This window comes from Peromyscus leucopus, chromosome X, assembly GCF_004664715.2.
Source record: "Peromyscus leucopus breed LL Stock chromosome X, UCI_PerLeu_2.1, whole genome shotgun sequence".
NCBI classification, from domain to species: Eukaryota; Metazoa; Chordata; class Mammalia; order Rodentia; family Cricetidae; genus Peromyscus; species Peromyscus leucopus.
In genome coordinates this window covers 64,638,229-64,651,658 of record NC_051083.1, presented here as the reverse complement: position 1 = coordinate 64,651,658, position 13,430 = coordinate 64,638,229, and the positions used below count along the sequence as shown (strand labels likewise).

General features: G+C 39.0%; 1 protein-coding gene and 1 long non-coding RNA gene across 2 annotated transcripts; one reads left to right on the top strand and one right to left on the bottom strand.

Moving 5' to 3' along the window:
* Positions 1-3,847: 3,847 nt before the first annotated feature.
* Pbdc1 (polysaccharide biosynthesis domain containing 1) lies at positions 3,848-8,005 on the bottom strand. Its single transcript, XM_028863408.2, has 6 exons — positions 7,891-8,005; positions 7,715-7,780; positions 6,679-6,738; positions 6,010-6,150; positions 4,944-5,055; positions 3,848-4,637 (listed from the first exon to the last, which is right to left on the bottom strand). The coding sequence occupies exons 1-6, from the start codon at positions 7,918-7,920 to the stop codon at positions 4,456-4,458; spliced, it is 591 nt and encodes a 196-aa protein (XP_028719241.1). The 5' UTR covers positions 7,921-8,005; the 3' UTR covers positions 3,848-4,455.
* Positions 8,006-8,126: 121 nt separating this feature from the next.
* Positions 8,127-9,780, top strand: LOC119086653. The gene is made up of 3 exons (XR_005090001.1): positions 8,127-8,212; positions 8,365-8,472; positions 9,667-9,780. It is a non-coding gene; the product is annotated as an uncharacterized LOC119086653 (long non-coding RNA).
* Positions 9,781-13,430: the final 3,650 nt, after the last annotated feature.

Below are 13,430 nucleotides of genomic sequence, written 5' to 3'. Positions count from 1 at the left end.
TCAAAGACTCATCCTCTATAGCTGATGTGTTAGGCTGGCATTCACAGACTAGACTTCAAACCCTCTTAAGGACCTATACTTCAGGCCCTACACTGGCTAGGCTGGCCCCAAACTCCAGTATATCTATAGTCCAGGCCACTCCAGTAGTCTCTGGCCTCCACAGACTCAGGTTCCAGCCAGGAGTGCTTTAGACTTGCCACCACAAACTCCAAGTTCCAGGCCTATCCAACCCTAGACAACTCAGGCTCTGAGCTTGTTCTTGTGAAGTCAAGTGCCAGGGCCATCAACAAAACTAATAAACCCCTGATCTGCTTAAATTACCACCATGTTCTAGAAATTGTAAACTATATTCACCATAAAATATTGTGCCAAAGAAAATGCTTTACAACTGAAGTTATTTTCAGTTATTGAGAAAATGTTGGGAGATGGTTCGATTGGTCAAGTGTTTGCCACACAAACATGAAGATCTGAGGTTCAATCCCCAGTGCCCAGTAAAAAGAAAAAGCAGAGACAGGAAAATCTCTAGAGCATGCTGGCTAGTCAATCTAGCTGATCCAGCAAGCTCCAGTTATAGTGAGAGACCCTGTCTCAAAAAATAAAATGGAGAGCAACTGAAGACACTCGACATCAACCTCCGGCTTCCACACATAAGCATACACATGAATGTGCACACACACAGATATGCATACACAACCAAAGCCATTACTGTTGCAGGGCGGTGGGGGCGCACGCCTTTAATCCCAACACTCGAGAGGCAGAGCCAGGCAGATCTCTGTGAGTTCAAGGCCAGCCTGGTCTACAGAGCGAGATCCTGGACAGCCAGGGCTGTTACACAGAGAAACCCTGTCTCGGAAAGAAAACAAAAACAAAAGCTGTTATTGTTAAGTGATATATATGAAAACATGCTAATTTCAAGAACATTAGCATATTTTTCATTAATGAGTAAGTACTCAACTTCCTTTATAGTGTAGGTTCAAGATGATTCTAGGTCATTTTGAATACAATTTCTATTTCTAATCCTCTGATAAAAGACATCTCTGTGTTTAAACTAGACTTTCCAAATAAGCAATGGCAGTACAGTGAAAGCCTCTACTTTAGGGGTAGGCTCCAATATGCTTCCTTAAGTCATTTTCTACTTTCTTTGACAAAGAATTACATAATCATTGAATTAAACCTACCGTCTGTTCTTCTGCAAGTACAAATAATTACCGTCTTTTTTCTGCCTCTAAAAGATATTGAGATAAATAACTAGAATATTGCCCTATTTTGAATAAATCATAGATTTCTATGTTAAACCTGGCTCAAATTCAGAAACTTCCTGGGATCACATGACAGCTCACAACTGTCTGTAGCTCTGAGATCTGACACCTTCACACAGACATACATGCAGGCACACAAAATTTAAAAAAAAAATCCTTCAGTTCTAGTAACATACTTCCCTACTTCCTTCTGAGCTCTTTCTAGCAGCACCCTTAAAGTCCATATTACTGGCCTGGGCCTGGTGGTGCACGCCTTTAATCCTAGCACTCAGGAGGCAGAGGCAGGAGGATCTCTGAATTTGAGGCCAGCCTGGTCTACAAGTGAGTTCCAGGACTATATAGATATCCTGTCTCAAAGAACAAACAAACAAACAAAACAAAAAGCCATATATATATATATATATATATATAATAAAAAGCCTACACAACAAAAGTCCATATTCCTAGTGACAGTCTGCTCAAAGCAGTTTAGGATTTTTGTCGCTCAAAGTTCTTCAGCTTCTACCTCACTCTCTGATTCCAAACCGAACTTCCAACTTTGAGGTATTGGTGAAGTCCAGCATCGCCCTTCTCGGACTAAAGCCTATAGCTTTCCAATACTCTGTAAACAATTACCATGTTTTGGGGCTTGAGACAATATCCATTTATTGTCTAGTTACTAGAGTCCAGGAACAGCTTAACTAGATCCTCTGCTCTGGCCCCAAATCATACTGCCAATCTCATCTGAAGATCATGGTTCTCTTCCACCTCACTAGTAGGCAGAATTAAGTTCCTTAGAACTAATTGGAATCCGCATTTTCTTGAGGGCTGTCAGCCAGAGAAAAATGTCACCTTCAGTCTTCCGTATTACCCTTTCATCTCAAAACATGGCTGTTTGTTTCCTCAACAGACACCTGCTTTTGCTTGTCTCTTTTAAGGACTCACCTATTAGGAAGATAATGTTTCACCTACCTAAGATAATGTTTCCTTTGAGTAACTTAAAACCCGATCATCTTCAATTTAGGAATGAAATCTCTTCACATTCACAGGCTTTGTCCACACTGAAGAGCAGGGAAGTAGATAGGAACACTCATGGCAAGGGGAGAATACGGAAATCATCTTAAGGTTCCTTTAAAACATCAGGACCATTCTGCCCACTCTTTCCCCTCTAATCTGGGAGGTTGCCTTAAACTCCTGGCCTCTTATAGTCCATCTGCCTTCTCTATATTTATTCTTAATTTCCACTTTTTATCACCTGCTCCTTGGGAGATGCCTCTTGCTTCATGGCACTCTGATTTTCATGTTTCTTATCCCCTATAAAATTGAAGAGTCAGCTAGTGAACAACCTGTAAAGAGCCATTTTTTTCCTTTTACCGAAAATAGATTTTTTTCCTCATAATCTATCCTGATTATGGTTTCCCCTCCCTCTACCTTCTCCCCACCCCACTCCCATGTGGATCCACTCCCTTTCTGCTTCTCATTAAGAAATAATAATAAAAATAAAATATGATAAAACAAAAACTAACGCACTGGAATTGGACAAAACAAACAGAAGGAAAAGAGCCCAAAAGAAGGCATAAGAAATGGAGACCTACTTATTTGTACACTCAGGAATCCCATATATAAAAACACTAATCTGGCCGGGCGGTGGTGGCACATGCCTTTAATCCCAGCACTTGGGAGGCAGAGGCATGCAGATCTTTGTGAGTTCAAGGCCAGCCTGGGATACCAAGTGAGTTCCAGGAAAGGCGCAAAGCTACACAGAGAAACCCTGTCTCGAAAAACCAAAAAAAAAAAAAAACCACTAATCTGGAAACCATAATATATACACAAAGGACCTGATGCAGACCCATGCAGGCCCTGCGCACGCTGCTTCAGCCTCTGTGACAGAACTGTAATATATGTGGTCAATAATTTTTCTTCCTCAACTTCTCAGACAGTATATATGGACATACAACTGTAACCAACTAGAACTAGAGGAAATTTACACAGTAAAGAATAGATTTTTTTCTTAACAGCCTGGCTAATATGAAATATAGGAAAGTTTCCTATTCTTTCAAAAACTATTCATTATTTTATAAAAGGAAAATTTTAATAAATGTTTGAAATAGTCTTACGTGTTTGCCAAAGAGAACTTAGAAAGAAACTGTTTGCTTTGTATACAAGTGCTATTGCTAGCTACATGATTTTCTTTTTATTTCTTATGTGCAGTACAATATATCAATCACATTCGATTTTTATTTTTCTCCTGTGTTTACTAAGGGATAACAGGTCACTAGTATTTATTATTATTGGCTAAATTTCAGATAAGAACCAAGCTATCACAGGATGAACAAGACAGGATTCTGAGTATGAAACTAGCCTAACCTACATAGGGAATACTAGGCCAGAAGAGTCTATAAAGTGAGACTCTGTCTCAGAAAAACAAACAACAACAAAAGCGAGTGACAAAAATTCTCTAAAAGAAGGAGGTGAGGGCTCTGCTCTTCTCTAAGAAACCACCGGGCTGCACTCTCTAACCTGATAGTTGGGGCGGGCGGCTTTATTATATCTTTCCAATACAGCAAAGGAAACCAGACAGCTATAGTCATCACAAAGGCAAAAGTCAATTCTTTTTTAAACAATTTATTTTTGAGACACAGTCTCACTCTATAACTCAGGCTGGCCTCAAAGTCATGCAATTCTCTTATTTCATCCTTCCATGGAATTACAAGTATGAGCCACTACGCCTGGCTAAGAGTCAGTTCCTATATATGGACTTTTAATGCCAATACCAGGTACAGGCTAAATACATTAAGAGAATTTCATTACTGAGAACAGTGAGAAGAATTAACAAACAGACAGTATTATATGAGACATGGTGATGAGATTATATATATGAATTTTTTTTGAAGTTTCACATAAATGTAAATACTCTCCAAAGTCAGTCATAAGTAATACAAACCAAAAGGAATTTGTTTACAAAATATCTTAACTTCAGCAACAGTTACAGCCAAGAAACGGGGTATCAAGCAACAATTAACTAAGAGACTCTGCTAATTGTGTTTAAGCAATTACACCCAGAGCAACCTCTCTCACTAGCTAGAAAGAAGTCCTTCTCAGTCCTCCGTTTGCACAAGGGTAATCAAAGGGGTCAGTGCAAGTAGCACCTGATACTCGTGGGTTCAGCTGAGTCACATGTTTCTTGGCTTTCTTTTTCTCCTCCCTGGTTAGTTTTTTACTTTTCTCTGTTGACTCCTTCCTCTTTTTCTCCTCCACTATCAGTTCCTTTCTCAGCTTCCTCTTCTTTATTGTCAGCTCCTTTCTCTCCTTCTTTGTCCTGAATACTGACGGAAACTGCTTTGTTATAGCCTTCCCGGTTCCGAGCAATTTCAATTGCAAAAAATTGAATCCTGGGTGCTGAAAGGTAAATAGAATTGATTGTCCTCGTCTTAGGTAATTATGTATACTGACTAGAAACCCATAAATAAATCTTAACTCGCATGAAAGTCATTCAAATATATAAGCTAGAAATCTTGAATTCCAATCTGTTAATGAAAATATGTACCTATCTGACAGTTATTTAAGGAAAGGAACATGATCTTGAAAGAGAGAGAAAATAAGATGATCTCCAAGGTAACTATACTTGTTAGTGATTTATCAGTGAACCCAGACTCCTCAATTCCGATCCTGTTACAGAAACAATGTCAGAGGCAAGAAACTCACCAAAGATGGTGTTCTCCTCAGTGTAACCCTGGGAACAATCCAGTCGTAGCAAAGTACCATAGTTGTAGTCTTCTACGATCCCTTCAAATTTTAAGCAGAATGGCCTCCACTTCTATAAAGGAAAAAAAAAAAAAGACCCCTTAGCTGATGAATCCAAGAATCTAATGTACTCAAGCCAGGAAAGAGGTTTGGGCTTCCCCAGGGAGACTAAAAACCAGAGCGAAAAAAACTAGTATTGAGGTGACTGGCAGCTTTGTGGTGAAAATTGCACATTTTGGTGCTATATGTTATATTTGTAGGCTGGTGTTCCCTACACAACATTTTAATCAGGAATAGACAAAGAGCAAAACCAACCACCTCAATCCTTTTACTACAAAATTAATATGTGATTTCTAAAATGGGTCTCTGTTTTGCTTTGAGTTATTATCAGCCTGCTCAAGCCAAAATGGTTATTCATCCTCACGAAAGTACCAATGAGACAAAGAGGACAGGGATATACCTTTATGTTATACATGTCCCTCTATTAGGGGCAAGTTCTCAATGATCAGTGACAGTCTGCTAGGACTTTAAAGCTTAAATTCTTTATTAGCCAAGAGCCCACTTTTAAGGACAATATTTTTCCTACTATAATATCAGTGTTCTGTGTCAGTAAGAGATGATCACATAAGCAAAAAACACCATTTGTATGCTATCTAGGACCTATGATCAACAGAACAAAAATTCAGAAAATCAAAATATCTCCCTATATTCTCTGTATCTTATTAACTATTCCATCAACCAATCTTTCCAGCTAAATTTCCTGCTAACATAAACTCATCCCTCTTCCCCACTTTAAGGAATAGGTAAATGGGGTAGTTGAAGTGCCCAAGATAAGGAAAGGAAAAAAATACTCTCAATAAACACAAAAAGTGCGTAAGACAAAAAATAATTCATTCCATAATTGACTTCATTATTATAAAATCCAGGCTCCTTATTGTAAGTCCCTTGAACAAATTTGAAGCTTATATAAACACATACAATCAAAAGCATTAGCCAGATGTTAGACATTGTTTAAGATGATACTTACCTCTTTAGCTGATTCTGATTTGAGTTCTTCTGGGTCCAATACATCTACCCTGAGCTTCTCGAAATTTTCACGGAACTCAGAGTAGATTTGGTCATCTACTTGGGTGAGTTTCAGGAACTGTGGGTCAACTGATGAAATCAACTGCCAGACAATAAAACAAACATGAAGATGCTAGTCACTAATCACACTTCTACCCCTCCAGTGCCACACAATCAGGAAACCCTATGGTTTTCAGGACAGAAGATTACTTTAGGCAGTAATAGACCAGGTCTCTTATGAAGTCATTAAAATGGTTTTAAGAGCTGTAATAAGAGTCTCTCTCTTTCTCCTTTTTCCTCTTTTACCAATTTGGCAATTGAATGAACCCTTCAGTCCTAGTATTGCCTGGCTCTCATTCTGTGGGTGTTCATTCATTCAACAGACATTTAAGTGTCTGCTATGTATGGTCCAGTCATCTTTCCTCCAGGTAACAAAAAAAACAGGGGGCAGACAAGCAGAACTTCTCATCATCAAATTCATTTCTACTCTTGTTCCCTGGAGGTAAGATTTCTTTGGCAGTTAAAACAATCTGCAAAACTTAACAGTTTGAGTTGGTGCTAACTATCATTAGCATAGCATCATATGATAAAATTACATGTTGACTTCTGCTTAATGATGAAGACAACTCACTTTGTAATAGACTTCGGCATGCTGCATTGCTCGGATGGCCCAAGCCATCTCAATATCAGGCTGCAAAAGAAGAAGAACATCAGCTCAGAAATCTCTCAGTTCTGTAATGGGTAAATTAAAGACACCCTGCTAAATCTCAAAAGGTCTAAAGAAAATGATGTTGCTGTCAAGGGATAAAAGCTGAACTAATAAACCTTCTGCCCTTATAATGACCATAGAAGCTGTCAACACAGAATAACAAAAATAATGGACCACTGGACATCTTTTTCCAGCAGCTAGTGAAAGTGTGGAAAATCAGAACTGACTTAAATAACTATTAAAGTTACATTAATATACCCACCTATACTCCTCAGAGTTGTTGGGAGGACAAAAATATATGTGAAACTATTTTTCACTTTCATCAGTGTAGCATGTTCTACTCATTTGTGTATATCCGATAGTCATTTTCCACACTGTAAAACCCCAGAACAAATGATGCAGCTAGATTATAAATAAGTCTGGCCAAGTACCAACTAGCTGTTCTATTGGACTCTTCTTTTCCAACCCACCTGTTGTCTCCTTCATAAGGCCAGAAAAATCTATCTGCATATGCACTTCTGATTTGGTGGTATTAGTATTCCTGCTGTCTTTTTTTTTTTTTTCTTATTTGTCAACACACAGCATGTATAAGGGTCCAAATGAAGCACACCACAAACCAGTGGAACTTTGCTGTACAATGGATCATAAGGCCCTTTAGAAACTACTAGATTTTTGCTCCTCTTCCCCCAGACATTCTGATTTGATCGGACATGGGTTGTAATTTGGACACGTGGTGTTTAGACGCCTCCTAGGTGTTTCTAAATCATAGGAAAGTTAGGGGATCACTTTTACAGGCATTAGAGTACTGCATTTGTCAACTACGATTAGAATGATGTGAAAGAAGGTACAATTTTTGGTTGAAGTGGGGAGGTCTGAAGAAGACAACAGGAAAGGGACTTATAATTTAGTGTCGGGGCATTCAGACATTCTGGGATAATTGGAGGTGAGTCATACTTACGTCGTTGCCATATGACTCGGCTGGGAGAGAAAGAGCATGGGCCACGGACACCACTTCGCCAGAAACCTGAGAAGGAAAAGAAAAAGCGGGACTGGGTGAGCGATTCCCGACTCCCTGGGTCGCTCATCACTCAATCTCTACTTGGGTATTTACCAAGCCCCGGAGCAGCATCTTACCTGCTCTACGCTTTCGCAGGCGGTATCCATATTACAGGCCGGGTAAGTGCGGCTTTACCTTTCCGGAAGTGGCTTGTTGCGCTTGCTGCTTTAACAGTTGATTGAGGACAGTAGGGCGGAAACGGAGACCGTTTTTTCCGTTGGCGCCTGCGCGTACCCCCCTCCCCGCCCCCCCCGCCCCCCCCGCCCCCCCCTCGCCTCCCCTCTCGCCCCGCCACCAGAGGAAGCCCTGGCCCCGCCTCATCCGGGCCATGTAGGCGCCAAAGTGGCAAGTTGTTGCTTAGCAACGCTATTCCTATAATCGAGGTGATAGACGAATTCTGTAAGTCAACAAGGAAAATACATACGTTGTATGAAAAAAAAATTGTTTTAAGTGATGCTGTTTTTAAGTCCCGTACCACACTCCATTCCTGCTCTCTCTCTCTCTCTCTCTCTCTCTCTCTCTCTCTCTCTCTCTCTCTCTCTCTCTGGCAGTAAACCATTTACAAGCATGGTATTAGAGACTGGACGGTGGAATTCGGGATGAAGGAGAAGAATTTGCTACCTGCTTTGGAAGAATAGCTAGAGTGAGGTAACAACGAGGTGAGCTTCATCCTATACTGTGGGAGCAAACCTGAGTTGTCATGATGGGCACTTTAGCCAAACAGGCCAGAAAGATTTGAAGCAGAGGGAATAGCATGGGCAAAGGTTATTAGTGAAAAAGCATCATAAGACCTTGCAAAGAACAATCTAGCTGGAGGAGTGCAGTCGGGATCTTTGTGTGGTGACTTTTAAAGAGATGAGAATTTTTTTAAACCGGTTTTTGTTTGTTTGTTTGATTGTTTTTGAGACATAGCCGCTTTCATTTCCACAGTGACTGCACCACTTTGGAATCCTATCAACAATGAACAAGAGTTCCCATTCCCACATCCTCACCAGCATTTATTGTCAGTTGTTTCCTTGATCTTAGCCATTCTGATTGTAGTAATATGGAATCTCAAAGTTGTTTTAATTGGCATTTCCCTAATTGTTAAAGATGATGAACACTTTTAAAATAATTCTTAGCCATTTTTCATCTCCTTTTGAGAATTTTCTATTGAGAACCACAGCTGCCTGCCTCCCCCACCTCCAACAGGCCCTTTTAAACTGGATTATTAGTTTTCTTGATTCTTTCTTTTTCTTCATATATTCTGTAGAGTCTACCAATGAATAGCTGCCAAAGACTCTCTCCCACTCTTTGGGCTTCCTCTTCAGCTAGCGTATTGTTCTCTTTGCTGTGAAGAAGTATGTTAGTTTTACGAGGTCTTATTTATTAATGGTTTGCCTTAATTCCTAATGAAGTGAAGTCCTGGTCAGAAAGGCTTCCTACACCTATATCTCTGGGTACCACCGATGTTTTCTTCTAGCAGTTGCAGCATTTCATATTTTACATTGAGCTCTTTGATCCATTTCAAGTTGATTTGGGTTCAGGGTAATGCATATGGGTCTGGTTTCAGTCTTCTCCATGTAGACATCCAGTTCTCATAGTACCACTTGCTGAAGATGCTGTCTCTGCTCCAGCGTGTATTTTTGGCATCTTTGTCAAATATCAGATGGCTGTAAAATTACATGCACTCATGTTTGGGACTTCTGTTTTGTTGTATTGATTTACTAGTCTGTTTTGTTATATGATCGTGCTGTTATTATTATTATTGTAGCAGTAGTAGTTGTATTACTGTAGTACTGAAATCTTACCACATTATGTAGCTATGCCACTCCCTGGTATATGTCCAAAGGACTCAATATTCTGTTTTACAGGTATTTGCTCAGCCACGTTCATCACATTCATCATAACAGCTAGGAAATAGAAACAACCTAGTTGTCCTTCAACTGATGAAAGGATAATGAAAATGTGGTATGTATACACAATGGAATTCTATGTCAACTGTAAAGAAAAATGAAATCAATTTGCAAGTAAATGGATGGAACGAGAAACTATTCCACTGAGTGAGGTAATCCAGATCCAGAAAGACAAATGCTGCATATTCTCTCTGATTTGTGGGTCCTAGTTCTGAATCTTAAGATGTGAGTGTATAACCTGAAGATACCACAGAAACCAGGGGTAGAAGGAACTAGAAACAGAAGAGTAGGATGAATTGGGAAATTGGAAAAATGAGGGTACTTCATCTGGTGGGAAGGAGGGGAATCCAGAGGGAGAGGGAAGGAAGAGAAAGAACATTAAAGATGGTTGAAAAAGCCAGAGAAACATTAAGTGTATGTGTGTGCATATGTAATTTAAATGAAAATGTAAATGAAGTTACATCCTGTATGGTGATAATACTTCACAAAAGCCAAACCCCAGTGTCAGGCACGGGATGCCTCCCTTCAAGTTGTTGATCAGGGGAGTTCAAGAGACTCCCCAAACAATAAAAAGATGTGTAAGGTTAACTTGAAGACAAAATTAAAAGCAGACCAGCTTGAAGGTGGTAGGTGATGGAACAGAAAACACTGATAGTTGAGATAAAGTTTGAGAATGAATAATATGTTCTGGACCAATTTGATATGGAGAATAAAAGAGAATCAGGATCCTAATATGAACCTTAGACTTTAGAACAAAATGTAGAGGGGGATATTACTGAGTTAGAAGACAAGAGGAAGGATGAGTGTCCTTTGACTAGTTGAGTTGAAATAGCTTATTGCACTCACATAGAGTCAACAAGGCAGAGAGTCCTGAGCAGAGATGTAAATTTGATAGCAGGCGCTGTTTAATTGTGCCTTCACATGGAAAATGGTAAGATTGTAAAAGGCACCAAGAGAGACAGGCCAAGGCCATAAGCATCTATGAATAGGCAAGAAAACAAAGACTAAACAGAAAAAGAGTTGTCTCTGAGATGTCAGCAAAGTATAAGGCAGAGTCTCACAGAAGCCAAGGGATCAGAAAACTTCTAGAAATAAGTGGTAAACAATGTCCAATAGCCTGATTATACTGAGGCCAGAAATGCTGAGAGGTAATTGAAGTCAGGTGGGAGTGGGTTAAAGAGGGCAGGGGAGACAGAGACGACAGTATCCATAGAAAGTCCTGACAAGTTACAAATAGGAAGAGCCATCAGATGGTCTAGGAACTCTGAATTGTGGTAAAGGACAAATAAATTAAAATTGTATTATTTTAGCCATTTATGAGTAAACAATTCAAAAGTGTTACATATATTGTTTTTCTATAGCACATCTCCAGCAATTTTTTTTATGCTGCAAAACTAAAAACTCCATGCTTACTAAACGATACAGTCCCATTTCTCTTTCTTCCAAGTTCCTGAAATCACCATTCTGTTTCTCTGAATTTGACTGTCCGATGCTCCATATGGGTGGGCTCATGCAGTTTTTCTGCTTTGTGACTGGCTGATTTCACTTGATCTAATGACCAGCAGGATTACATTCTACTTTAAAGCCAAATGATATTCTACTGTATGTAAATGGCATGTCTTATTTATCCATGGAGAAGCACTTGGATTACCTTCACCTTTTAACTAATTGTGAATGATAATGCTGTGAACATGAGTGTGTAAATACCACTTTGAAATCCTGCCTTCAGTTATGTTCCTGGAAAGTACATTTAATCATGTGCTTAACGGATTATATTTTAAAATGTTTTGTTTATTTGCAGAGCCTCCGGGACTTTTGAAATTATCATTTTCAGTTTGGAAAGACTGTACTTTTTTTTTTTTTTTAGAAATTGGCTCTAATGGTGGGGGGAAGTAGGTGAACCTCCACAGAAACAGGCAGCAGAAGTAGAAAACTGAGGTGTTGCCCCCAAGTGCCACTTGTTCCCTTGTACAAAGTACCAGAGAAAAGCTGAGAGAAAGAGGTACTAAGTGTGACCTTAAGAAAACTGCCTCTCTAAGTGTTGAGTAGCCCTTCACAGGAGTAGAAGAACCAATTTTAGAAGCAGATGGAGGGTTTGCAAGGAACAGCTGAACTGGGACTCCATGAGTCTTATGTGCTACCCAGAGATCTGGGCATGGATGTTGAATGTTGACAAATGTAGAGGTCAATAGATAAGAGTAACGTGGAGGAGCACACTGAAGCTGATTGCTAAATTGCTACATTACAAGTAAATTCAAGAGACTCAACAGGCCTTTTATTTCAGGAAACAACTTATGTAATTTGCTTTGTTTGATGTTTTAGGTAGCTATGTTGCTTTAAGTTTTTTAAATTAAAACATATAATATGTGAATAATGTATTAGACTTATTTTTAATATTTTAAAATAAAGTAATTGCTTATTACTCAGCTATTTGCTGACAGTCATTTGCATTGACCAGTAAGTAGATCTTAACAATATTGATAAGGGTATTTCTTCTAACCTAAAACTGCAAGAAACAAGACTATCACCTGGAGTTTTCTTCTCACTCATAGGCAAGGAAACTAGCCCAGACAGAGCTATTACAATAATTATTTGCATTTATGCCTGTTTCAGACTCAAAGTAGCTATTCAAACATTGAAGAGAAGGATTAGATGTAAATGGCAGTTCACAAAGGGTCAATGGACTTTCAGGAGACGTTATGAATTACTGCTCAGTGCCTGAACAACAGCACTGTACTGGTGTCCACTGACAACTGGAAAGCAGGATCTCTGCAGTAAGATTGGAAAAAATGCTGTAGATGAAAATTATAATCCTAAGAACAATAGGAAAGTATACAGGCAACAATAGAACAGTAACATTCCTTTCTGCACACCAGACATGCTTTCTGAAACAAAAAATAAATTAAATAAACTTTTTAAAAAATGCTAAGAAACAGAAAACTCAGAGAAGTCCCAAATCTAGAAAGATTCATCTTGTGATGAGGAAAATGAATGGAAATTGAAATCACCATGTTAAGGGAAATAAGCCAGACAAAGAAAGACAAATACTACGTTTTACATCTGAAGAATCTAGATTTAAATATGTTTCTGTATGTGTAGACATAAAACAGAAAAAGGGACATAGAAATGAAATAGAAAGAGAGAATGAGAAAGAATGATGCAACATTTGTGATAAATACTTAAAATAAGATTTACTGTATAATCTTAAAAGATGATGACCCAATAGTAGCAAACAGTTGTTGAAATCTGATATTAACTACCAGTGCTTATTTTCTGGTCAGTTATTCATTTCAAAGGTGTTTTGGTTGCCCAGCCCCTGAAAAATGAAAAAGGGAATGTTTTCCTATGGAAGAACTCAGACTCAGAGGAAGCAGGAAAGCAGATGGACAGTACATAGATGAGGTAAACAAGCCTCAGGGCAGCACATAGATTAATAGCAATGGGTTAATTTAAGCTAATAAATAGCTAGCTAGAAACAAGCCTAAGCTAAGACTGAGCATTCATAATTAATAATGTCTCCGTGTCATGATTTGGGGGCTGGCAGTCCAAGAAAGCCTGCTACAAATATGTATGTGTGTGTGTGTGTGTGTTTGCATGTGCATGTGGTTTAGGCCAGAAACATCAGATACTTTGGAGCTGAAATTTTAGGCAGTTGTCAGCTGCCAGATGTGAGTTCTCCGAACCCAAATTTAGGTCTTCTACAAGAACAGCAATCACTCTTA